Here is a 26,272-nt window from a genome sequence, read left to right on the forward strand (position 1 = left end):
AAATATAGACCAAAAAAGAGAAAACCAAAACACATGCAAAATACAGGAAAGAATTGACTATTAATAACATCTTTCTTCGTCTGTATTTGAAAAACTAGTTGTTCTCAGTCACTCCTCACCAGTAAATGTTTTTATGATGAACTTTCGACCCTTCAATAATGAAAAAGTTATGTTCCGGAAACATTAGGAAACTTTGTATGCATCCTCTCTGTTTCTTGGTCATTTGTAATGTTTTTTGGTAACTCCTAATGCTAATTATTTTTAGAATTCTCTAAATGCTCTTGTCTTATTCTAAACAAGGTTTTCTTGTTTCTAACAATTGCTATTGTTCGAGTTCTAATTCTCTTATTATAATTTTTATTGCTTTTTTCTCATTGATGGGTTAAAAATACTTTTTTCAGGAGTTTGGATACCCTCCTCATTTAATTCTACCTCATGGATCATACCTCTTGAATTTAGGATCAAGCAAACTGGAAAACCTCCAAAAGAGCCGAGAGCTACTATTGGATGAAATAATGAGATGCGAAGCTCTTGGACTTACTCATTATAACTTCCATCCGGGTAAGAGAAATTTGGTGTATTGAAAATAAAGACATTTGGTTATAAGCTGAGTATAACAGATGTATTGAACACAAATTATAAATAAACACGGAAAGAGTAAATTTTTCGGCCTCTGTTTTTTCGGGGGCCAAGCAAAACTCAAACAAAGCAAGCAAAACCCTCAAAGTCTATCAAAATCAAATAAAAAGTTTATTTAATAAGTTTTTACCAAGAAAATAATTTTGCTCAAGATATATTTTCTTTTTATCCTGTTATAGCAGAGTGGATAGATGCTCTAGTTGGCAATACGAGGCCTGGGGTTTGATCGCCGCCGCAGCAAGGTTGGGCGACAAGCTTGCTACTTGTCTTTTTAAAAAAGACCCGCCAACTGAAACGTCGAATTGACGCCCTATGCGCCAGCAAGGGCTCTGGAGGATCTTTATCCTTGTTTATCCTTTTGTATTTTCTCATTTTTTGTCCTTTTGTAAATATGCGAATTAGCTGTATATTGCTGCAAAAGGACAAGATACTCATATCATCAGATTATTAGTCACAGATCTATCCGTTCACCGATCTAGAATTAGGATATTGCTTAGACTTTTTCTTAGAGAAGGATCTAAACTTGTTTACAAAATAGGAAAGTTGTCCTTTTTTAATAATTTTAGCCAATATTCAACGCCATTTAAATCTAAAAAAAACCTGTACCCCAGATTTCAACAATTTAATTCAGATAGAACTGAATCTGATAAAAAACTTATTAGAATAATTTTTACAGTATCTTCAGTAATTCTTTAGTAATCTTTAGAATAATTTTACAGAAATTTGGAAAAATAGCAAAATTTTGTCTTTCGTTTATATATTTCATCGTAGGAGAACAAAAAATAACACAACAAAGCTGTCACAGAGAATATAGATCTTAACCCACTGATACATTCATTTGATATGTGTCATCACAAATGTATGCTGAATAACTACCATTATGACTTAGTGCTTTAAAAAAGCACGAAGTTGAAACTTAGATGAACATAATTATCATTCCTCCGCCAGCATACATCGATGACAACATAACGGTCACTGGAACGCAGGAATTTTATCTCGGAGGAGGGACGACAATTTCGAAAAAGAAAGACGTGAAAAAAATAGAATTCTTGGGAGTTTGTAGGTTGAATCGTAGACATCTTGAGGTAGAGAGGAAGGTAAGCCGTGGATCCTGTTCTTCGACAGTACCTTGTATGGCCTTCTAGATGTAAGTGTTTATCTCAAGTGGGGGTGTCAATTTTTTGAAATTTAGGGTAGGTAGTTGCATTTTTAATAATCTAGAGGGGGGGGGAATTTTGTCATCTTTGTTTCATTTAAAGTGCCCAATGTATTTAAAAACGTAATTTTCAAAATCTAGGGGAAGGGCAAAAAATCTAAGGGGGCAAATGTAACATAAGTCAATAAAATCATCACAAATCTATATATACAAAAAATTCGTTTTCAATTTTGATACACGGAATAAGTGATATTTTCGTCTTGAAATCCTCTTTGTTTTTCTTGCCTTTTTGAATGTCATCCTTATTGTTTAATCCAAAAATTTTTTGGTGCAAATTTTAATCATTGTTTTTTTTGTGATTTGTCATTTCCAGCTTCTTTGAGCTTCATATTTTTAATTTCTTTTATAATCTCCTTTTTACGTCTCCTTCATCATCTTCTTTCTTTCATCCTTTTTTTTTGGGCACTTTTGATTCTTCTTACAAGTCTAATTTTGATTAAATAAAAAGTGTATTATTCCTTATTTAAGCAGTTATCACCCCCCCACACACACAAGTGACACCAGGAGGTGCTCGGAGGCCACATCCGTCATCAAAACTTTATGAGGGAGAAGGGGATCAGTCCCTGCTATAGTTTTAGCAGTATAGTTTCATATACTGCTAAATAGTTTCAAATTTCCTGCTATAGTTTCATAGCAGTGACTGCTATGAGTTTTCACTAGTCACTTATTTAGTGTATATAATTTTTTTTCTATTCTTTTTTTTGTGAGTGATTTTTTAATATTTTTCTTCTTTTGATAGTGACTAATTGAAACGCATGTCTTCCCCCCTCTCATAGAGGCATAGGAGGATTTGGAGGATTAGCACTATATAGCCATTGTATGCTTAATCAGTTGTGAATGAATCTTATCTTGCGTTAAACTCAATTTGAATTGCCCCATCTGCTTTTAAAAAGAAAAAAAAAATGTGTCAATGCTCCTTCCCTCCTCTCGTAAGGAATTAGATCTCCTTAGAATTAGAAACACTCCGCTGTTATTCCATTGGAAAATGAATAAATTAATATTTTTCTGTTTTTTTTGTAGGCTCAACGTGCGGTGAGTGCACCATTACTGAATGTTTGAAAAATATTGCTGATAGCATAAATTATGTTCACGAGAGAACATATCCGTCTAAAGTTATGACAGTCATCGAAAATATGAGTAAACAGGTTAGTATATTTTTTTTTTGCCCTGCTCAAATTAAGCTGAAAAAACTTAAATATCCTGCTGAATTCCTTGCAAATGTAGTTTTATACCGTCTTTTTTTCAAGGAGCTAATTATCAGTTATTTTTTCAGCTTTTTAAAATGCCATGGCTAATTAGAGTAAAGCCAAGACAAATAGTTTTTGTGGGAGGCAAAGCTGGCAAAACTTTTACAGAGTTGTATAAAAATGATTCTTTTCCTTTCTTGATGATAATCTATGAGCTATCCAAGGGCAGAACCAAGTACCAGATTCTAAGCTTGTAGAAAGCCTCTTATAAGTCTGATTTCATTTTGCACGGCACAGGTATTATGCAGATGATTTTGCGTCTTTATGTATGGCGCCATCACTGTGTTTTTTTTCTTTTTCTTTTTTTTAATTACATCACTTTATTGGTTTGACCAATTGAGTATACAAAAAGTGGAAAATTAAAATACTCTTATTTCGATTTGATATCCACAGGGCAGCCATGCCTCCGCGAAAGGAGAGTAGGAGTGGGTGATGGTGAATTCCATTCCTGTGGTCGGTCAAAAAGAAAACCCTGAAATTTTGAAGAATTTTCAACAAAAGCCCTTCCTTTTAGTTTTTGGATCTCTTCCCCTTCAGAAAATTAAAGGACTTCTGATTGGCTCCCAAAAGACAGACTTATAAGCACCAATCATAGTATGTATTGCTAAAATACGAGGAATAAATGAATACGGACCTTGCCATACGAAGCCTGCAAATATTTTTCTGAAGGGGTGGAGAGGTAAGGGGTAAGCATCCTTTCCACTTTGCGATTTTAAAAACCGTCACAGGCCTCAATATGAATTCATAGCAGTCGTAAATAAAAATTGTATATTCGTTTTCAAATCCCTAAAATTTCCCCGGTTTTCAATGAGCTAAATTATTAGCAATGAAGATAGCAAGTAACCGTTTGAGAATAAGCATATCTCAACTTATCCAAGAAATTTGTATTAATCGCCGCAAAGCATGATAGTTTACATTTCGAGTCTGACGAAATCAATTTTTGCATTAAATATTTATTTCGACTAATGGTAGTTAACATGTTTTATCATGATTGTCCCAGTAGGGATAACCGAGTAAAGAGCGAAATAAGGCACATAGTAGCCAAAAATTTAGAAATGGGTTTTGAACAAAACTGTTTTGTGAGAAAAAATTCCCATTGGTAGTTAATTCAGGAATGTTAGTTATTATTTCGATCAGTTTTAATAGTAAAATGTCAATTTGTAAACAAATTTATGGGGATTTCTAATAATAGCCTAAAACCCCTCGAATTTGGGGTCGTATTGAAACTAAAAGTGCACCATTGCCAAAAATCCTTACATGAAACTTGCAGCCCCCCACCTTGACTAAGAAGGAAATTAACTGTTTTTTGCACCGGTAACAGTATTGCCGGTTAGTGTTTCCGTATCTTCTATCACGAACTGTACCTTTAGGCTCTGATAACATACTTTTAATATGCTCTACTAACCATAGGTCTTCAGAAATATTCATTTTGTATTCTAAGTTTGGATTTTCATTGTTGGAAATTTTATCTCAAACTTTTAGTGAAGCGCAAGAAATACGTCTCCGGCTGAATCTTTAATTTCTATCTATCAGATAAAAAATAGATATAAAAGATACAAAAGATCTTCTTTATAAAGAGATATAAATATAGAAAAATAAAAAAGATATAAATGTAGAAAAATATCAATATAGAAAAAGGTTGGTCTCAAAAGCACCAGGTTTCTCATTTGAGTGTAGTTTCTTTGAGGGTGAAACCTTTGAGTTCACTGGGATCTCAGGAGAATTTAAAAACGACAATATTTTAGGTTTGTAAATATATATATAAATATATAAACATATAAAGAAAATAGAGTAATTCAAGTTTGTATTTTTTTTCGTTGTTGTTGTTTTCTGTGTTGTTGCTTTTGGTAGGGGGGAAGTGATTAATGTTTTTGTATTGATACTGTGTGCTGTATGATAGGTTTGTTTATATATTTTCAATATAATATATTTGTATATTTGTTGTATGTTTTTTTATGCGTTGCTATTTTTTTTTTTTGGGGGGGGGGGTGATCATTTTGTTATGATATTATGATTTGTAATACAGAATACTGTGTTTTATGGCCTTATTTTTATTATTATTGTTATTATTATTATTATTTTGAGCCAGACCTGATTTCTATTGATGTTTCTCTTAAACCCCTTAGTTCGGACGACAGCAAATCTTACGTTTCTTTTCCTATTATTTTCCGACACCTTCGCGGTTTCTTATTCCTGTTACTCAGCATGTCTAACGGTAACGCATGCCACTGTCTGCATCTCATCTATGAAGGATGCATCTTATGGCTCGTATGAGACAATTTCAAAGAAAACAATGTATTGGGAAGATCTTTACATTCGAATCGTACAATTTATGTACAATTATGTATGTACATTTATGCACATATACAATTTAATACAATCCATGTTGTCTTAGCTGATTCTTTAGATACACTTCTCTTATATCTTAAGGTTGGATTATTTTCTTTTTTTTGTTAAAAATTGGCGGCGCACCGAAAATTGGCTTCCAGTGGCGCGCTGCAATTTCCCTTTGGTCCAGCTATTTACCGCCAAAAAGAAAACCGGCGTGACATCGATAACTAGTTGCTGCAGTAGCTGTAAACTAGTAAAGATCGAACAACGGCCCACAGTGAGGGGAAAAACATATTTTTTTAAGGAACTGTATAGTGACAAATATTTCCAAACTGACATCTATTTAATTAGTTTGAAAACGGAGGCTTACAGTCCCACCCTCCATTGAACAACTTTGAGGACCATATTTCCGCATGGGAATCACTGGTTTGTCTCCCTTTGTTCTTTTTTCTCTTGCTAGGAGTAATTATGTTCAGCTGATTATTGATGAGTATCGGGTGATGGGGTAGTTTGAATGGAAATAAAAAAATACCTACTGCTCTTTTTAATTTACAGATTGCCACAAATAGGTGCCGTTTTCTGCTATTTTGTGCTGCATAACATTAATTCGGCCGAAATAGGATCGAAAACCACGAAAAGCGTAATTTCTGAGACAAGTAATCCATTTTTAATGGCCGATTATCCTTTGCTAGGGGTTTACAGCCCCCCCACCTATTTTAACCACCAAGCAGTTATTGCAGTGCCAGGAAAAAGTGCTTTTTTAGCCACAAAGCAGAAATTATTGTCGAACTAGAGTAAAATAACCATCAGGTGAAAATTCTGAAATAGCCGATTTATTTTCATGGTCTGACTGGAGGTTTACAATCCCATATTTTGAAAACTTCTGCTGTCATATTGAAAATGCAACTTTCTCATACTTGAAACGATTACTGAGGTTTTCTGTAATCGAAATTTTAAAAATACGTTGTCAGCGAAACTGTCTCACTAAAAAATTCCCTAAATTGCCGTTTCCAAAAACCTTTAACCGGAGGTTTATACGTTGTATATATATATTGAAAAATGTATGCATACATTTTTTTTCTATAAATCGAGGTACAAAGTGGGCATTAGTTTTTTTTATAATCTAGGTGTTAGTCCATTTTTTTTTTTACTTTACCGCTTCTCAGAAAGAATCAAGTGGTAATGTGCACCTGCCCCCTGAAATGCTTACGTATTAACCCTACAGAAATATGATGTGTAATGGCTGACCCACATAAATTCCCGGGAAATTATGAATGAGGTCAGAAGTACAAGTTGTTTTCAGTAGTACATTTTAAGAAAAAGTCACGTAGACCTTTTTCGTATTTTACCTAAGTTAGATAAAGAACTTTTTGTCAGGTTCATTGCATATTTAAAAAAAAGAGCAAAAATTAACCCAAGAAATTAGTGTTTTCTGACGGAAGTGAAGGGAGAAATCAAAGCTTAAAACGGACAAAATTGTGGCTTAGCAGCCTCTGCAATATTTATCTATAAATCTAGCTCAAACAATCTGATTCGTAATGATTACTTATATTTGTGGAATTATGTAAAACTACTACTTTACTGAAAACACAAAAACCAAGACAAATAGAACAGGATGCTGTTCTAGGAGCAGAAAATTCCTTAAGTAGCCTAAAGGAAATTGAAAGCCAAATTTTTAAAGGCTTTCAATAATCTTCTGGAAATCAAGATATCGATAATTTTAGTATACAATATTATTATTTTCAAAACTAAAAAAAAAAAATTATTTTAGTAACTGCCAAGTCATTAAGAAAAACACAAAATGACAGACTGATTTATAAGGCCGGTCATTGGTTTTACCAGCAAAAATATCAATAGCTAGCAATGTAAAATTTGAAACTGAAAACACACTTTAGTATTATTCAAAATCAAGAAGAAATAAAATAATATAAAAATAATGTAAATAATAGAATTAAAATAAAAGAAATAAATAACAATGAAGTAATAACATAATAATGAAGAGATAATAATAATGAAGAAATAATAAATAATAAAAAAATGATAAACAGACATTTTTCTTATTTTGAATGAGGTTTTTATAATAACATAAAGTAATATAAAAATAATGTAAACGCCGGAAATGCAGTTGCAATAAGTATGGAGCTTTTCAAGCTATGATGTGAATTTTTCAAGTTTGTCTGTAGCCCTAACATATACCCGGGCACGTTCGCTTCATATTTTGTACAGAACATTCATCAAATTCGTCTCAACGAGCACAGGAAAGAATATGGGAGACCACGGAATCAAATGTTAGAGGTTTTGCGAGATCGGGGTGCGAGAATAGGTTTGAAAATTAATGCTAAGAAGACTAAGTTACTAAGGCTAGGAATAAGTAAAAATGAAAAGGAGACGTTGGGTAACGAAAAGATTTTACCTTGGTAGTATCATTAGTAAAGACGGTGGGAGTAGTGAAGATGTTAAAAGTAGAACAGCCAAGGCTCAGTGTGTTTTTTTACAGTTAAAAAAAAGTTTGGAAGAATAGGAACATAAGTCTGCAAACCAAGATTAGAATATTGGAAGCTACAGTGATGACAGTGCTCAAAGTGGGCTCAGTGTTCATGGGCGCTCCGAAAAGCGGATGAAGATTTGCTAGATGTTTTCCAGAGAAATTGCCTACGGATTGTTTTGGGGACCCGGCTGACTGACCGTATTTCAAACAGTAGTCTGTGCGAAAAGTGTGGTTCAATCCCGCTTTCTAGGCTATAATGAGAGAAAGGTTGAGATGGCTAGGGCACATTCTGTGGATGGCTAGGGCACGTTCTGCGGATGAATGATGACAGATTGCCCTTTTTCGGCCACCTGTCTAGGAATAAACGGAAAGCAGGTCGTCCGTGGTTGGAGTGGGAGGATGGCATTTTAAAGATTTAAAGGAAATGATTTTCTGAAAATCATTTCAGGAAAGAAAGGTTTCCGGGGAGGGTGTAAAGAGAGATGCTTTGAAGTTTGGGATGGAAGAGGAGCGTGCGTAGCTGTGTTGGCCTCAGGTGGCTTAGTGCTGCAGTGAGTTGTTAGTAGTAGTAGTATATTCGTCAAATATTCATTTTAAAACCAAAAATCATTCGGTTGAGTTCATTTTGAAGAAACGTTCCAAATTAAGCGAATTCAAATCGTATGAAAATATCCTTTGCAATTCTACTACAAAAATATTATGAGCCCTTTATATTTCTACTCTACAAAAACCATAGATTATATTGTATTTTTAGTGAAGTACTACTTTTGTATAACTCAACAACTAAACAAAATTATCATGATTTACTTTATTTAAGCTACTTTTATGGATATACTAGCTGTTGGGGTGGCGCTTCGCGCCACCCCAACACCTAGTTGGTGGGGCGCTTCGCGCCCCAAAGCCCCCCCGCGCGCGTAAGTCGTTACGCGCCATATTAGTTATGCGCCATTGTAGTTGTGTCCCTGTGTCCCACCTGTGAATATAGATAGATTTATATATGTGTTTCAAACTACGTAAAAATTGCGAATAAACAACATTCTTGGCTTTCCCATTGTCTGTGCATATACAAAGCCGTATGTACTAATAATGACGTCATATGCAAACGCTCTTTTTACAAACAAACAAACATGCATCCACACAACTCGTTTTTATATAGATAGATAGATAGATAGATACAATACAAATTAACTGCGTAAAACTTGCGAATATACAACATTCTTCGCTGTCCAATTGTCGCTGCATATAAATACATTGTCAGGTTTACCGACCCTCGAACATGCAACGTACAATTGTCCATGGGAAAAACAATCAGTATTAAGATCTATACCACATTTTTCTAATGATTGACCTTGAGCTTTGTTAATGGTGATTGCAAATACTAATCGAATTGGGAATTGCAATCTTTTAAATTGAAAAAGCAGATCCGTTGGAATCATGGGATGCGAGGAATAAGAACAGCCTCACCCTCATAAGGCCCTGTCAAGATTGTGGCCTCTTTTAGGTTTTCCATTGTTTTTTTTTACGGCAAGTCGCGTGCCATTGCATAGCTTTGGTGGGTTGATATTTCTTAAAAGTATTATTGGTACGCCTATTTTTAGTTGTAGCACGTGTGGTGGAAACCCTGAAGGATCTATGGAATTTAAAAATTCAGATGGATAATTAACCGCTTCATGTGGTTCCAAAACTGTGTCGACTGACTTGTAAAGGACTGCCTGGTCTCGAATCTTGGTCAAAACAATATTGTTGATTTCTTGGACGTCTATATTTTTGGGTGCGAGAATCGCTCTTTCACTTAGCCATTTATTATTTTTATAATTTTTTAGAATATTCGGAAATACTTTTTCAATCAATTCATTTTTGGACGTCACTAAATTACAGAAATCAGCAGGTAGTTGTATACGTCCTGAAATTGAGTCTACTGTTTGACCAGAGTCATCGTTTTGCAATCGGACACGCATATTTGTAGTTAATTTTAATATTTTTACGTGTGCCCATAAATTAGAATTTTTTAGGCAAGCATTCATTTCGTCTGCAGGAGTTAAACTACGTAAAAATTGCGAATATACAACATTCTTGGCTTTCCCATTGTCTCTGCATATACAAAGCCGTATGTACTAATAATGACATCATATGCAAACGCTCTTTTTACAAACAAACAAACATGCATACACACAACTCGTTTTTATATAGATAGATAGATAGATAGATACAATACAAATTAACTGCGTAAAACTTGCGAATATACAACATTCTTCGCTGTCCAATTGTCGCTGCATATAAATAGATTGTCAGGTTTACCGACCCTCGAACATGCAACGTACGATTGTCCATGGGAAAAACAATCAGTATTAAGATCTATACCACATTTTTCTAATGATTGACCTTGAGCTTTGTTAATGGTGATTGCAAATGCTAATCGAATTGGGAATTGCAATCTTTTAAATTGGAAAGGCAGATCCGTTGGAATCATGGGAATGCGAGGAATAAGAACAGCCTCACCCTCAAAAGGCCCTGTCAAGATTGTGGCCTCTATTAGGTTTTCCATTGTTTTTTTTACGGCAAGTCGAGTGCCAATGCAAAGCTTTGGTGGGTTTATATTTCTTAAAAGTATTATTGGTACGCCTATTTTTAGTTGTAGCACGTGTGGTGGAAACCCTGAAAGATCTATGGAATTTAAAAATTCAGATGGATAATTAACCGCTTCATTTGGTTCCAAAACTGTGTCGACTGACTTGTAAAGGACTGCCTGGTCTCGAATCTTGGTCAAAACAATATTGTTGATTTCGTGGACGTCTATATTTTTGGGTGCGAGAATCGCTCTTTCACTTAGCCATTTATTATTTTTATAATTTTTTAGAATATTCGGAAATACTTTTTCAATCAATTCATTTTTGGACGTCACTAAATTACAGAAATCAGCAGGTAGTTGTATACGTCCTGAAATTGAGTCTACTGGGAGCTTTCCGTTTCCAATTGTCAGCAATTGATCTGAAAATGTTCGACCAGAGTCATCGTTTTGCAATCGGACACGCATATTTGTAGTTAATTTTAATATTTTTACGTGTGCCCATAAATTAGAATTTTTCAGGCAAGCATTCATTCGTCTTCAATGGCTCTGGTGGTGCAGCCAATAGAGGAAGTTTAACTTTTCCTGAGGCGCAACACATTCCCATTGTTTCACCATTGAATTTCAAGGCCTTGCAATAGGGACAAATTTTAGACATTGTCCCGATTTGAACACATCTACTCAAGCTATAATCATCGACTGGGTTGTACCTGAATGCCAGGCGATAACTTTCAGGTTGCTCTGATTCCTCGGCACGCTTTCTTTTCTTTCTTTCTCTATCAGCAGCAAGCCTGATTTCTTGCTGTTCTTGTGATTCCTCGGCACGCTTTCTTTTCTTACTTTCTCTATCAGCAGCAAGCCTGATTTCTTGCTGTTCTTGTAATTCCTCGGCACGCCTTCTTTTTTCACTTTCTCTTTTAGCAGCAAGTCTGCTTGCTGCTAGGTAGTTCCTCGGCACGCTTTCTGTTCTTTTTTTCTCTATCAGCCTCAAGCCTGTTTCCTTGCTGTTCTTTTGATTCCTCGGCACGCTTTCTGTTCTTTCTTTCTCTATCAGCCTCAAGCCTGTTTCCTTGCTGTCTTTTGATTCCTCGGCACGCTTTCTGTTCTTTCTTTCTCTATCAGCCTCAAGCCTGTTTCCTTGCTGTTCTTTTGATTTCTCGGCACGCTTTCTTTTCTGACTTTCTCTATCAGCAGCAAGTTTTTTGGCATAGACTCTTTGAGCATCTTCATCGGCTTTTGCCATGGTAAGTTCATCAGTCATTGTAAACTTAAACATTAATAGATTTCTACGTGAACATATGTCTTAAATATCTTGAATGACGTCACCGTCAAAGCAAAAATGACGACAACTAATTTCATGACGTCAGTCAACACAGAAACATGACGTCACTTGATCCACAGACAGACACACAGACAGACAACTTATTTATATATATATATAGATGTTGTATAGACTAAGGGTCATTAATTTTGTTCGCTTTCAGTTTCAAAAAAAAAATTGTTTTTTTCTTATTATTTCTTAAAAATTTTCTTCACAAGCCAGTATATTGGCTGTGAGGAAACGTGCAAACACTTTTTGGACGTTTGGCAGTGTGATTGGCCCTAACCAACCTAAATTAACTAAGCCAACACAACGCAACGCTTGTGTTGCTCCCTGCACGCTTGTGTTGCTCCCTGCAACGCTTTGCACCATCGTTTGATGAATATAATATTAAATTTTGGAAAGCTGTGTGTAATTCTTTCCTGGGGCCAATAGGATGGTGTTCGCAAGCGATTGAGCCAGAGCCCACAGTGTGTGATTTGAAGTCGAGTTTGTATTCTATATGGGAGAGGATTATTTGAAATTATGCAGCGAAGCTTTCATTTCATCATGGTCCAAGAACGGTATCATTTCTGCCTTCTGAATCTTGATGACACTCTCCTTTCTAAAGAGATTGGAGCTTGCCCTTGTTCCTTTTTTAGTCGTGGCATTAGAAAGTTGACCCACGGCAAGAAAATTTAACTTTTGAACTTAAGTAGGTACATTTTATTACCGCTAATCAATTAATGTTTGAAATCTCATAAGTAACAAAATAGTATATTTGTACAGAAATTTAGAAAATTTGAAAAATTGATGCTTTGAGAATTGGGATTTGAAAATTGAGGAAAAATTGATGTAGTTTCAAAGTACGAGAGAAGTAATAAAAAATAATGTAAAAGAGAATAATTTAATCTTAGGGAATAATATAAGAGAAAATAACACGAGAAAAGAATATAATGGGATCCACATAAAATTGTTGGTGTGTCATTAAAAAGTAATTAAGAATTTAATTTACAGGGTAATACGGTTGGAGGTTTTCTACACGAGATTGGCGAAATCATACAACTAGTCAAAGATAAAGAAAGAGTTGGAGTCTGTATTGATACTTGTCATGCCTTTGCTGCTGGTAAGTGAGATTTTAAAGTATATTTTGAAAAATACGTGGGGGGGGTATTCAATGTTACGAAAAGCTGATTTAAAAGTAACTAAGTAAATCAAGTAGGAGTCTGTATTGATAATTGTCACGTCTTTGCTGCTGGTAAGTGGTATTTCAAAATCTATTTCGAAAAATACGGGGGGGGGGTCACTAAATGTTGTGTAAAGCTGACTTTCATTTTATATGGAAAATTTGAAGTTCTAGTGAATCATGGTTCGGAAGGCAAAGCCATAATGGAGAAAACAGCGTTAATGGTTCGGGAACCCCGCCTTACTTAAATTTGAAATTCGCATTGAGCTGAATTTTATGGTTAAATTGCACTGCTAGGAGATTTTCTACCCTAATCTTCCTCCATTCTGATGAATACTTTTGGACTAAGCATGTAATATGGCTGCTGTGGGTGACAGCTCTCCTCTTATTGCAGAAACTTTTAAAAGTAACGCAAGGAATACATCCATACTTGCACACAAGGGAGAGGGAGGAAGGAGGAAGATCATTCCCTGTAGAAACGGTTTGCTTAAAAAAATTTCCTTGAAAGCAGTGAAAATGACGTCCCTGACAGTCACTTTGATATTTAAATACCCCTCCCTCTAAGATGTATTGCGGGGTGCAATTCTCAGGAATGATTATCATTCTCGAAGCATTTATACGAATCATAAATTTGAATGTTAAAGAAGGGGTTCATGGGGGAGCCTTCTTCACTTAAGAGCACAGTGGATTAAATAGTTCGTAGTGAACAAAGTAAGTAAAGAATAACTCTTGTCAATAGGGACCGAAACTTTGAAAGACAAAGTTCTCATTACATTATGCGCATTAAAAAATCCAGTAAATATGCAAAAATCAATGATTTCAAATTTGCCCTTCAAAACTGCAAACTTTTACGAGACGGAAAATATTAGTTATTAGTCCCAACAATTAATTGCGGTTTAGACTGTTGTTAGTAACCAGTCGTTTGTAGTAAGAAGGTACCTCCAGGCCTCTAGATACAACAAAAACGGTTTTAATGCCAAGGGCTTTAAATTTCAAAAATTTTGCACAAGTTTGTATTTCAGACGCTACACAAATTTGAAAATCAGAAACACTAACACTAGCAAAAGGAATTAGACAAATCGTGTACGACGTACTCCCAAATCTTCGAGACCTCTTGCCTCATCCCATGAAATTTTATAATGAGGAAATTCTGATCGTAGAAATATAACATGTCCTATAAGGCCCTGTAATATTTAGTGAGTACTGAAATCTTTGTGGGAATGACTTTGTTCTGCCTGTTCGTAGGTGTACGCGCCCGAGGCCCAGGGTATTTTTTCAAAGTTGAAAAAAGTTTGAAAGGTCAGGAGGATAGGTCTAGAAAACATTATTAGAATAATGGAAGTCATGGTAATGACAGTCGTCAAATATGATTCTGAAATGGCCCTTTGGAAGACTGAGGAAGGTTTGTTAGATACTTTTCAGTGGATTGTCTAAGGATAGGCTTAGGTATTTGTTTGAATAACCGTATATCAAACATTGAACGGTACAAAAGATGTGGTCCGGTCTCACTTTCTGGGGGCCACGATGAAAGAAAGGTTAAGATGGCTTAACCACGTGAAAGATGCCAGATTTCCAAAGATTGTACTTAAATTGAAACTTCAGGAGGTGGGGTAAAGATTGAAGCTTTGAATAGATTTAGGTGAATGAATAGCATGCGCAGCTATGTTGTCCTCAAAAGCCACCTGTTGGCCTCAGGTGGCTTCAGTGCTACAGTGAGTTATCATTGGTAGCAGTATTAATTGATTCTTCATATGTGTAGATGTTTTTCGTGGATATGACAATGAGGAATTACTACACATACCAGGAGAATTATTATAACTGAGCTGTTGTGTTTTCAATAATACTTATAGTCCGCTTTTTTCAATTGAGTAGATCAAATGGTAGGTTCCATTATCATAGAATTATTTTCTAAAAAAGCAGGGAAATCTGATTTTACCTTTGTTTTTTTTTTTTTTTTTTTTGAGGCATCAAATATTGATTAAAATGCCATCTATAAATGACAAATTCCCGTGTAATTGGAAAAGTGAGAGCATCTTTACTTGTAGCAATAGCCTTTTCAACCAAGACTCATTTTGGCCAATATTATAGCAAGGGAAATGGATATAATTTTGATGAATTACCGTTTGTTTTTGTTTTTTATTCGATATATTCGTAGTAGAATTTTGATGACTTGTTTGTAGCTATATTTTTTTTTTTTTTTTTTTTTTTTTTTTACGAGTTTAAGATTTGTATAAATGTATGGAAAACTAGGTCAGTATTATCATCATCATCCAGTAATCTGCTTCCGTCACTTGTATATTTCCGATATTTACTTCCGACGAAATAAAACCGCGTCCAATCCAAAAGGGAGGGGGAGTTCCCATTCCTGGATCTGCCACTTCCAAAAATTGAATTAGATTTTAAAAAAATGAACAAAGGTCAAAGACACACATCTCAGATCGTCAACCCTCCTCCTTAGTGACAATTTTGAGAGAGATTAGTCCTCCTTATTGGCAAATCTGGGTGGCTTTTTACTGCTGATGAACAATCCTATTTACTAATTAAATCTTCCATCTTTTTTTTCCCATCGCTTCTTGCCAAGGCCTAAACTCTTCACTTCCCTATAATTTATTGAAACTTGTCTTGTGGTGGAACATCAAGCTATTTCAAGCCTACAAAAACGTTCGAGAGATAAGATTCTTTGGTGAATGCTTTGTTCAAATAGTTAAAATTCTTCCATTTCTTTACGGTTGCTTTTATTTTGACATTTATTTCCTAATACTACTCTCTTCAAAGCGTTACCCACTATCTGCAAGTGTAAACAACTTTGCACCTTCAGTCCCACCTTTTGTGCTTTTGTCCAGTATTACACTTACGCCTTAAAGCTAGGTTCAGGCTGCAATGGAAGTATTAATTTTGCTGCTGAATCTCACGTCATCTAATCGAAAAAATTCTACGATTTGGTGGTCATTCGGTTTGCTCCTTTTTTGTATCAGAGTCGTCTAATGTCTGTCGGTGAAACTTTGTAAGCTTCCCATATATATATATATATATATATATATATATATATATATATATATATATATATATATATATGACACGTACCCATAATTTCTTCCTTGGGGAGGAATAAGTTGAGATGAGGGAGTAATAAAAAATAATTTTTATTTGATGGTTTGAATAAGAATGCCCTGAAATTCAAAGAAAACTCAGATTTTTTGGGGAGCAGACCCCGAGGCTCTTCCAGGTACATCCCTTCAGCTTTTGTCATTTTTTAGCTCCAGTGTATGAAGACTAGATGTCACTTGTATGTCCGAAATAACATAGTGTTCAACCCCTTGGTTTTCCTTAAGTGTCGTTTGGCATTCCCCAGTAATCGTTTTTATCTTCCCAGAGCTATGAATGAATTTTTTTAGCTTCCAAGATCTTGGATGTTTTAGTTGTTGATACTGCAAATCTGGACCGGTCCAAATTTACCACCTGTTTCTACTTTAGAGAGAAATGCGAAAGGAATTTCAATTAAATATTTATATTAGGCCCAGGGAAATTCTTTTATTTTTAATCTGAGATAAGGAAGACTGGAAAAACTAAATGGAGCATGAAGATGTATGTCTTGGAGGACCTTGGAAAATAGGAGAAATGGAGAGTATACAGTGGAAGAAAAAACAACTAAATACTCGATTCTAAACAATGATAGTAATAAAGAAAAAAAAAACTGGTGGATAAAATTTTAAGCCATGGTGTTGCGAAAATGATATATCTGAAAAGCTGGACTAGAGGAGGGATGTTATTTCACGGACACAGTGGAAGGAGTTTGTCCAGGATGTGTTTCAAAACTTTTATCAAGCGCATCCTACTCGTGTAAGAAGTCTAATCAACCAACAGATTTATTTATACAATTAATGAAAAAAAATTGACGATAAAGAAGTTTTTTAGAGAAAAGTAAAGAGTCCTGTCAAACTTAAGACCTGGAGGGATAAAGTCTTTTTATAATTGAAATTGAAACGACCAGAAAGTGCAATTAAAAAAATAAATGAAACCAAAAACGAATATAAATTAAAATAAATGATTTAGTCTAATATAAAGATAACAAATACTGATATAGATAAATAACTCTTAAATGAGTAAAAATTCAATTGAATACCCAAGTCAAGTTTGAAATGAACAAAAATTACTCTAAGGAGGAGTTTAGCTACAGCCCCCTTTCCCCTCCTCTAACTGTAAAAGTTTTAAAGGCTGTGAATTATCATATTATCTTTTTTCCATCTAATGGAAGAGTATTGCATTTTATTAGGTATTCAAACGGTAACCAGCAAGTTGCAAAACAAATTTCCAAATCTGAAAATAAGTAAGAACGTAATTTGCAATGTTTGCTGATGGTTACATTGTTTTTGCTTGCATCATTCAGCGTAGTTTTGCAGTTCAATTATCTACGCCGCAAAATATCTTGTAACTCTGCCAAGAACTATTGCTGATACTTTTTTACGCTTTGTTGATAGTTTTTATATGAATTTTCAAAGCAGAAATGAAACGCTACTACTATTCAAAGGAAAAAAAAATAGCGGCTCTGTCTAGTGTAATACATGTATAGGGTGTAACGCAGGTAGGGTATAAAGAGCTGATTTTTACTGACACTTTTTATATTTAGTCGGTAGTATTTTTGTGAATTGTAACTACGAAATTGAAAGATGTGAAAAAAAAATAATGAAAAATGAGCTGTAGTTTAAAAAAATGGAAACGAACTGAAATGGTTGTGAATTAGTTTCTTTAATTAAGATGGGTGAGGCTATCTGGGTCTCATATTTATGAATTATGTCAGGTCTATTATTCAAGTGTGTGTAAAGAACTTACATAAATAGTATTTACACACTTAAAGTATGAGTTTCAACTACCTTTTGTCACTACACTATTTCACATTGTGTTTTATAATTTTTAATTTTAGTATTGTATTACTTTATTATTAATATTTTGTTTTTTGGGGGGCGGGGGGTTTGAAGAACAAAATTGTAGCAACGTTATGTGATTAAGTTTGTTTGCTAGCTCGGTGAATTTGCAGATAATTCAAGGTTTGTAAGATTTTACAAATACAACATGTCACAAAACATTCAGAGTCAAACGATGAATAGGCTCTATACCCGGGAATGCAGAGAGAAAGAACACAAAACAAAAACTAATAAAAGAGAAAAGTAAAAAAGGAAAAACATAAAAAACATATACACACAAACTAAAACTGAAAGTGTCAGTCGGCCGCACACCATATCCGGGCAAAATGCCATGTCGAATAAGATCTTATGGAAATACAATAATGTCGAACGCTTACATTTTTGAATACATTTATGCCTCTCAGAGGACATTGAAGCTGTGATCATTATGGCCTTTCCTCTCTAAGAATTTACACCTTCTGGTCTTATCAACTGTCTTCTGTCATCACACTATTTTACATTGAATTTTAGTGAATACCGCTGTTTTGTTGTATTAAAGAAGAAAGGAAAACTAAATTGAAGCAACATGGCTAAAATTGAGAATCTGTATACAGTAATTTGCTTTTAAGAATAATCCACGGGTAATAGAAACTTACAGGTGTTTAGCATTGTTGAACTAGTAAGTTTTGTGTTAAAGCCATTTATGTTAAACCGTAACCAGGACAGGCGTCTCTAAGACTAAAAAGAAATTGGGGAGTTCTTGTTAGATTAATTATTGAATGATTACCAGTGAATGTTTGCTACTGTTAATCAGTGTTTCCGACGTTAAGTCCGAGAGAGACAAAATAGAGGTATTTTCAAATAATGACAAACATCCTGGAAGTTAGTAACTGTACCTTGACAATGTACCTTGTCACGCAGTGCTCTGCCATCAATAAAACTATGGTCACAAAAATAACACATTCTTGGCGGACTATCTTGCAGTAAGATTGGGGTATGAACTGCTTACTTTTCTTACAAGGGAGTAAAATTGCTTGTAGAGGGGGAGCTCTTTCCACCATCCACGCCCATATTATAGTGGCCTCCCGTATATTTTTTAAACTTTCACCATTCAGGAAAAGGAGGAAGATCAACTTCAAGACGAGTTTGCAAAAGTCTATTCCGCTCCGTACTTGTCTGCGACTGCAAAACATGACCAATATAAACCTCCAAACTTCAGGCTCTAAAATTCTCCGACCACAGATGCATTCGACACATGTTCGAACTGCATCTCCGCGACTATGTATCAAATGAAATGATATGGAAAGGATACGTACAAAAATACGACCTTGAAACCAACAACCTTACTTCTCCAAATTCGGCCACCGCTGTCGTACATTCGATGAATGCTTTGCGGTAGAGCAGCCCAATGTAAATTACCCCCTGGATAGTAAAGCACTATGGACACCAGACGGAATTACGGCTAAGCACCTTTAAACCTGAACACGAGTAAGTTTAGTGGCTTTTGTGTAAACTTGTCGGTTTTGGGGTTTTAAAATCTTTGTCCGCAAAGTGCATGCAAAGAGCAGGCTACAGTTTGCCTTTTAGTTAAAATACAGATGAATTCGAAACAAAATGATGCTTATTTTAGTTTGTGCTCGGATCTGTGTCGCATTTTTTATTTATTTTAATACTTAACGTTAAAGACAGGTTATATTCAAGTACGCTTAGGTGATGAGGCTGAGGATGGTAAGAGCCTTGCTCCAATGTGTAGGCGTTCTTATTCGACTTAAGGTTTTAATCACTCTTTACTTGCTTATTTGTCTATAAACGCTTTCTATTTGAATTCAAAATGTCTACGTTTACATGTGGATGTAGTCATTTATCTTATCTAAGACACAAATTTTCACCACGTACTGGCTTGCGTACCCTAAGCCAGTCGAGTAAATATGGGGAGTGAGGGATTCAGGCTACCCTTTCGTTTGCCAAAAGTTTCACGGATTTTAGTGATTCTCTCCGCAGTTTCCAGTATTTTTAAATGGTTCACCAATTTTTGTGTTTTCTGACACCCCCGCCTTCCCAAAAAAACATGGGCTACCTGAAGCGTGTCTTTTCTGAAGCGTTCTCTTACGTTCGAACTTGCTTTAAATTGGAAATTGGGACCCCTGATCAACACTCTTTTCAGTTATGATGTTATATATACCTTTGCAAACTCGTTGGACATTGCTTTTTTTGAGGCGGAGGAAGAATTAAAGTACTTTCTGGAAGGAAGTGTTCTCATGTGTAAAAAAAATTCACTGTTTTAGGTTAAATTTCTTCAATTTTCTGTCAAAATTTTGACTCATAGACTTATCATTCTTTTTACTGGCTTTCAATTTCACTCATAATATCCAATCATGTGAAATTTAATTTTGGATTCTTTTACTGTCTTAAATTTTCACTTAGGAGCTAATCAGGTTTCTTAAAGGATGGGTGATTTGCTTCCCTTTCTGGCATATACATAAGGGATAGTGTGATCTGGCTTACGAAAATGCGTGCTAGAAGTAAAAAAAAAATAAAATACATCTTTTTGCTACGGAACAACAGGAAAGTAATCGCCCCATTTGTCTTTAAGCAGACCTTGAATGTACCTAAGGGTATATCTCAAACTTTTTCTTTATTGATTTAGAAAGCGGAAACGATTACCCGACTGGGACTTAATCCACTCGGCGTATATCCAGAGGCATGCTCAATGTATTGGAGATGAGGGAGACCGATTGTGGTTAAAACAAAAAATATTTTAGTATAGTTGAAAGGTCCAATATATATGTCTTTGAAGATCACATGGCCTTCCAGCCCCTAAGGAAAGGTCTCTAAATTATGAAGTACTCTCGTTGTCTACGAAGATTATAGCATTTGTTATTGGGAATTGTGTACACATTTTTCGGTTAGGGGGGACGGGGTGTGATTTTCTGCTGGGGAGATTTTCACGCGGAGACTTTTCTGTGGGAAGGAGTTTTCCGGGGGTAAACTTTTCAAGTGAAATTTTGCTCTGGGGGAATTGGACAGAATACCTATGCGATTTTTTTTTAATTGTCTTTCATTTAGAGATGTTAATGGTAATTGTCTAGGGTAAATATTCACCGGGACTGAATTGTCTAGAGGATCTTTACGTGGAGGGGAAGCCGGATTTCCCGGCATTATTTAAAAAACAATCATAAGTTAAATAAAAAAAACGGTTTTTTTTCAACTGAAATTAAGGAGTAAAATTTTAGCGTGAAAAGCAAGGTGTTAAGAAGGGGGCAATCTCACTTGTGTACGTAATAATTTCTGTTCGTTTTAAGTTTTAATGCTGCTACTTACTTTTAGTTGAAAAAAAACTATTCTTTTTATTTAATATATACACACACGGATATATATATATATATATATATATATATATATATATATATATATATATATATATATATATATATATATATATATATATATATATATATATATATATATATATATATATAGTATTTATTTATCTTTTTTCAGAGGAAATTTCGTAACTTTAAGTTTGTTTTTTCTTTCTTTTTTATGAGATTTCGTAATTTCGATCTTTTTAGCAATGTGTATTTATCTTACGTCGGAACGCCTAAATTTTGTAATTAAGCTTTCTGCGCATCAATGATGCTGAAACAAAAGACTTGGCAAATGTACCAACGGTTACCAAAGAATTTTCGCAACTATATTTGTACTAAAAGATGTCTTGTGTGAGGGACCTTTTTTTAGCAACACTTTTGTGGAGCTAAAGAGTTATTTATAGTCTAATAAAATAATTTTTTTGACAGTTTGTGCATTTTTGGGCAACTTAAGTAAATAAAAAAGAATAGAAAATGCATACGAATATATATGTCACATTGAACATACCCAAAACTTAGTTTTTTACTTTTTTTGGAAGGGGGAAATTAAAAGCCAGAAATCTTGCAAAAATGTGTTGTTGTTTTTTTCTTTTTTTTTGGGGGGGGGGGGTTATATTTCAAGAAGTATACAAGGTAAAGTATATGAAAGTTATAAGGCATTCTTAAAAAATCGCAAAAATTCATGAATCTTCTTATTAACGGCTGAAACAAGCTACAGGACTGTTTCTACATCCCTACTTCATAAATTTCGCCCAAATGTGGATAATCGTTAAAAAGAAATGTTCTGGCTATGATGATTCTTGTTCTTTGTGAAAAAAGTAGGTACGCAAAATCCACAAAAGTTCTGACATTTTAATCTAAAATGAATTTTTATTAGAACTTAGTTTTATTAGAATTTTTTTTATTATTAAGTAAATAAGAAGCTTATTACTCTAATTAAACGGCCCTTGTGTTTCAGGAGTAATTTTTAAACAATTTGAACGAAAAGTCAAACTTTAGTGTAAAGAGCGAGGTATTGAGGAGGAGGAAACCCCCTCATATACGCAACAATTTCTGTTCGTTTTAAGTTTTAATGTTGCTCCTGACTTTCAGTTGAAAAAAACTTAATTTTTTGTTTAAGTTTTTCTTAAACCAAAATAGAGCTTAGTTGCTATTTTGAGCTGACTTCTGTAAACAATGTCTTATCCTTGACTAATGGTTGCCTTTTTCTTCTTTTTGAGCTAATTGCCAATTTTTGCTAGCTAAAAATTCTATGACATATATTGGCTTTCTGCTTTTTTATGTTTATCAAGAAAAAACAAGTTTTTTTTTAAACTGAAAGCAAGGAGCGACATTAAAACTTAAAACGAACAGAAATTGCTCCGTATATGAAAGGGGCTGTTCCCTCCTCAAAGCCCCGCTCTTTGCGCTAAAATTTGACTCTTTTTCTCAAATTTACTTTTTAAAACAGTGAAAAACTTTAGCGTAAAGAGTGAGGCGTCGAGGAGGGAAGAGCCCATTTCATATACGGAGTAATTTCTGTCCGTTTTAAGTTTTAATGTCGCTCCTTAGTTTCAGTTAAAGAAACTTGTTTTTTTTTTTTTAATTTCTGAACGTTTTTGAATTAATGCATATTTTGATTTTGGCTCCCCGATCATACTACTACTACTACTACTACTACTACTACTACTACTACTGATAACTCACTGCAGCACCAAGCCGCCTGAGGCCAACACAGCTACGCACGCTCCTCCTCCAACCTAATCTATTCAAGGCCTCCCTCTTTACACCCTCCCTGGAAGTTCCCATTTCCTTTAAATCTTTATTTATGACATCCTCCCAATTCAGACGAGGACGACCTGCTTTCCGTGTAGCCCCAGATGGTTGGCCAACAAGGAAAATGTTTGGCAATCTGTCATCCTTCATCCACAGAACGTGGCCTAGCCATTTCAACCTTTCTTTCATTATAGCCCTAGAAAGTGGGATTGAACGACATTTTTCGTACGATCTACTATTACTATACTATATTACTATTAGTAATATTACTATTACTATATACAACCATAGCATTTTGTCGGTAAAGCCAACTTTTTGCTGTAACACATGGTGGTATCCAGGCGACGTAAATCTAGTTTCTAGGTAAATCCAATTAAACTGTCCGCATTATTTTTTCTATTTGAAGAAAGGTGATATTCGATGTACGCTATATATATATATATATATATATATATATATATATATATATATATATATATATATATATATATATATATATATATATATATATCTCTTTTTCTTTTCTGTCTTTAAAGTTTTTAAGCTTATCTCGTTTCGCTTGTTTCAAAACATTCAGCAAAAGAAAAAAAAACGCATGCGTATCATTTTGTATGAAAATGTTATTTATCAAAATATTTTATTATTATTATTATCAAACAGTTCGTGGTAACGAACTATAGTAAGGAGCGACCCGGATCAATAGTAACCAAAACTCTAAAAAATGGAATTTTGATACCAATAGTTATATCAAAAGAATGACATTTTAATGCTTATTATAAATATATAAGTTTCATCAAGATTAGTCTTACCCATCAAAACTTACGAGTCAGAGAAAATTTGCCTCATTTTAGAAAATAGGGGGGGGGGACCCCTAAAAGTCATACGATTTTAACAAAAATCACACCATCAGATTCAGCGTATCAGAGAACCTTATTGTAGAAGTTTCAAGCCCCTATCTACAAAAATGTGGAATTTCGCATTTTTTGCCAGAAGACAAATCACGGATGCGTGTTTATTTGTTTTTTTTTTTCCCCCAGGAGTGATTGTATCGACCCAGTGGTCCTAGAATGTTGCGAGAGGGCTCATTCTAACGGAAATGAAAAGTTCTAGTGCTCTTTTTAAGTGACCAAAAAAATTGGAGGGGACCTAGGCCCCCTCCCACGCTAATTATTTTCCCCGAAGTCAACGGATCAAAATTCTGAGATAGCAATTTTATTCAGCATAGTCGAAAAACCTTATAACTTTGTCTTTGGGGACGACTTACTCCCCCACAGTCCCCGTGGGAGGGGCTACAAGTTACAAACGTTGACCAGTGCTTACATATAATAATAGTTATTGGGAAGTGTACAGACGTTTTCAGAGGAATTTTTTGGTTGAGGAGGGGTTGAGAAGAGGGGGAAATATTGGGGGAACTTTCCATCAAGGAATTTGTCATGGGGGAAGGAAATTTCCATGAAGAAAGCGCAGGATTTTCTAGCATTATTAAAAAAAAAACAATGAAAAAATAATTATGAAAAAGTTTTTTTTTCAACTGGAAGTAAGGAGCAGCATTAAAACTTAAAACAAACAGAAATTATTACGCATATGAGGGGCTCACCTCCTCCTAATACCTCGCTCTTTACGCTAAAGTATTTTTAGTAATTTCAACTATTTATTCTACGGCTTTTGTGATTCAGGGGTCATTCTTTATGAATTGGGACAAAATTTAAGCTTTAATGTAAAGAGTAAGGTACTGACGAGGGGGTGAACCCCTCATATATGTACTAAAAACATGAGAATACAAAAGTTCGTTACGTAAGCTAATTTATAAGTTACGTATATCTTTTGCTAATAAAAACATTCGTAAAAAATTAAAAGTTCTACTTGCCTTTTTAAGGAACCAAAAAAAACGGAGGGCAACTAGGCTTCTTCCCCCGCTCCTTTTTTTCTCGAAATCATTCGATCAGAACTATGAGAAAGCCATTTAGCCAAAAAAAATAAATATGCAAATTTTGTTTTATTTATTCCTCTGCGGAGAGCCAAAGTCAAAACATGCATTGATTCAAAAACGTTCAGAAATTAAATAAAAAAAAAACAAGTTTTTTAACTGAAAGTAAGGAGCGACATTAAAACTTAAAACGAACAGAAATTACTTCGTATATGAAAGGGGCTGCTTCCTCATCAACGCCCTGCTCTTTACGCTAAAGTGTTTTACTGTTTTAAAAAGAAGAGTTGAGAGACAAGAGTCAAACTTTAGCGTAAAGAGCGGGGTGTTGATGAGGAAGCGGCTCCTTTCATATACGAAGTAATTTCTGTTCGTTTTATGTTTTAATGTCGCTCCTTACTTTCAGTCAAAAAACTTGTTTTTTTATTTAATCTTGTATATAGAGTGATATGTGTGAAACTTCTTTGTTGACGTTTCGTCTGTTCAATCGACGGCATTTTTTTTTTCTGCTACACTTTTACCTCTCGCTCGATGTACCCATCCTGAGATAATCTTACTTGTCGAATCTAATGTTCAACAATCTGAACAAACAGTGTTTAAGATACTTTGGATACGACTTTGCAGTTGCACATAAGTGCAATTTCATTTTTTCTGTTTTATCTATCTACATTTTTCTCTCTCCCTCCCTCCTTTCTGCTATCTTCTTTCACCTTTGAACCTTTTTTCTGACGATATTCTTACTTCCTAGACTACTGTCTCATAAATAGTACAAGTTGCGTAGTTTCTGTCTGAGTCAATAGTAACTAGGAGCATATAGATTGCCAAAATTACTGATGCAGACAGTACTGATTGCCAATTTTTTTCTTTTCTTAGTAGCTCATTTACTTTTTGTTCACTTCCTATTGGGTTTATTTTTTGATAGGATTATATTCCTGGCTTGGCGAAATCCATAAATGTTTTTTTTTTGTTATGTGTGTATGGAATTTAATACCTTGTCACAAGGTGTCACAAGGGCTTGCAAGCACAAGGTCCTTGTGCTTGCAAGTACGCGAGAAATTATCTTGGGGATTAAATGGTTAGCTCAAATCTGGCATTGGGTAGCGGCAAATTTGAAAAATGGTAAACAAAAATATAAGAAATCGTAAATATCATGAAATTTCAGGGAGAGGACACTTTATAGTCTACGTACTTGACTTAAATTTTTTTTTTGGCAAATTTTACATATTTATTTAGTTTGTAAGTGCACATGTTATAAACAAAAAGTATGAAAGTGTACAAATATCCTAGTTATGTTGAATGTTGAGAGTTTAATAACTTCAAAAACTAAAAATTATGATGAATTATATGGGAA

The 26,272-nt window shown here is 34.6% G+C and overlaps 2 protein-coding genes across 7 annotated transcripts in view; one reads left to right on the forward strand and one right to left on the reverse strand.

The window, feature by feature from the left end:
• Positions 1 to 26,272, reverse strand: part of LOC136043037 (protein bric-a-brac 2-like) — a 150,836-nt gene that overhangs the window by 114,248 nt on the left and 10,316 nt on the right. The window lies entirely within an intron of this gene.
• LOC136043009 (probable endonuclease 4) overlaps positions 1 to 26,272 on the forward strand; it is an 87,798-nt gene that overhangs the window by 25,427 nt on the left and 36,099 nt on the right. For all 6 annotated transcript variants that reach the window (XM_065727931.1, XM_065727913.1, XM_065727921.1 and 3 more), the window contains 3 exons: positions 402 to 561; positions 2,876 to 3,000; positions 12,805 to 12,913. In XM_065727931.1, the coding sequence (XP_065584003.1) occupies positions 402 to 561; positions 2,876 to 3,000; positions 12,805 to 12,913 (394 nt within the window). The remainder of the gene's footprint in view (positions 1 to 401; positions 562 to 2,875; positions 3,001 to 12,804; positions 12,914 to 26,272) is intronic.

This window comes from Artemia franciscana, chromosome 2 (genome assembly GCF_032884065.1).
Source record: "Artemia franciscana chromosome 2, ASM3288406v1, whole genome shotgun sequence".
NCBI lineage: Eukaryota > Metazoa > Arthropoda > Branchiopoda > Anostraca > Artemiidae > Artemia > Artemia franciscana.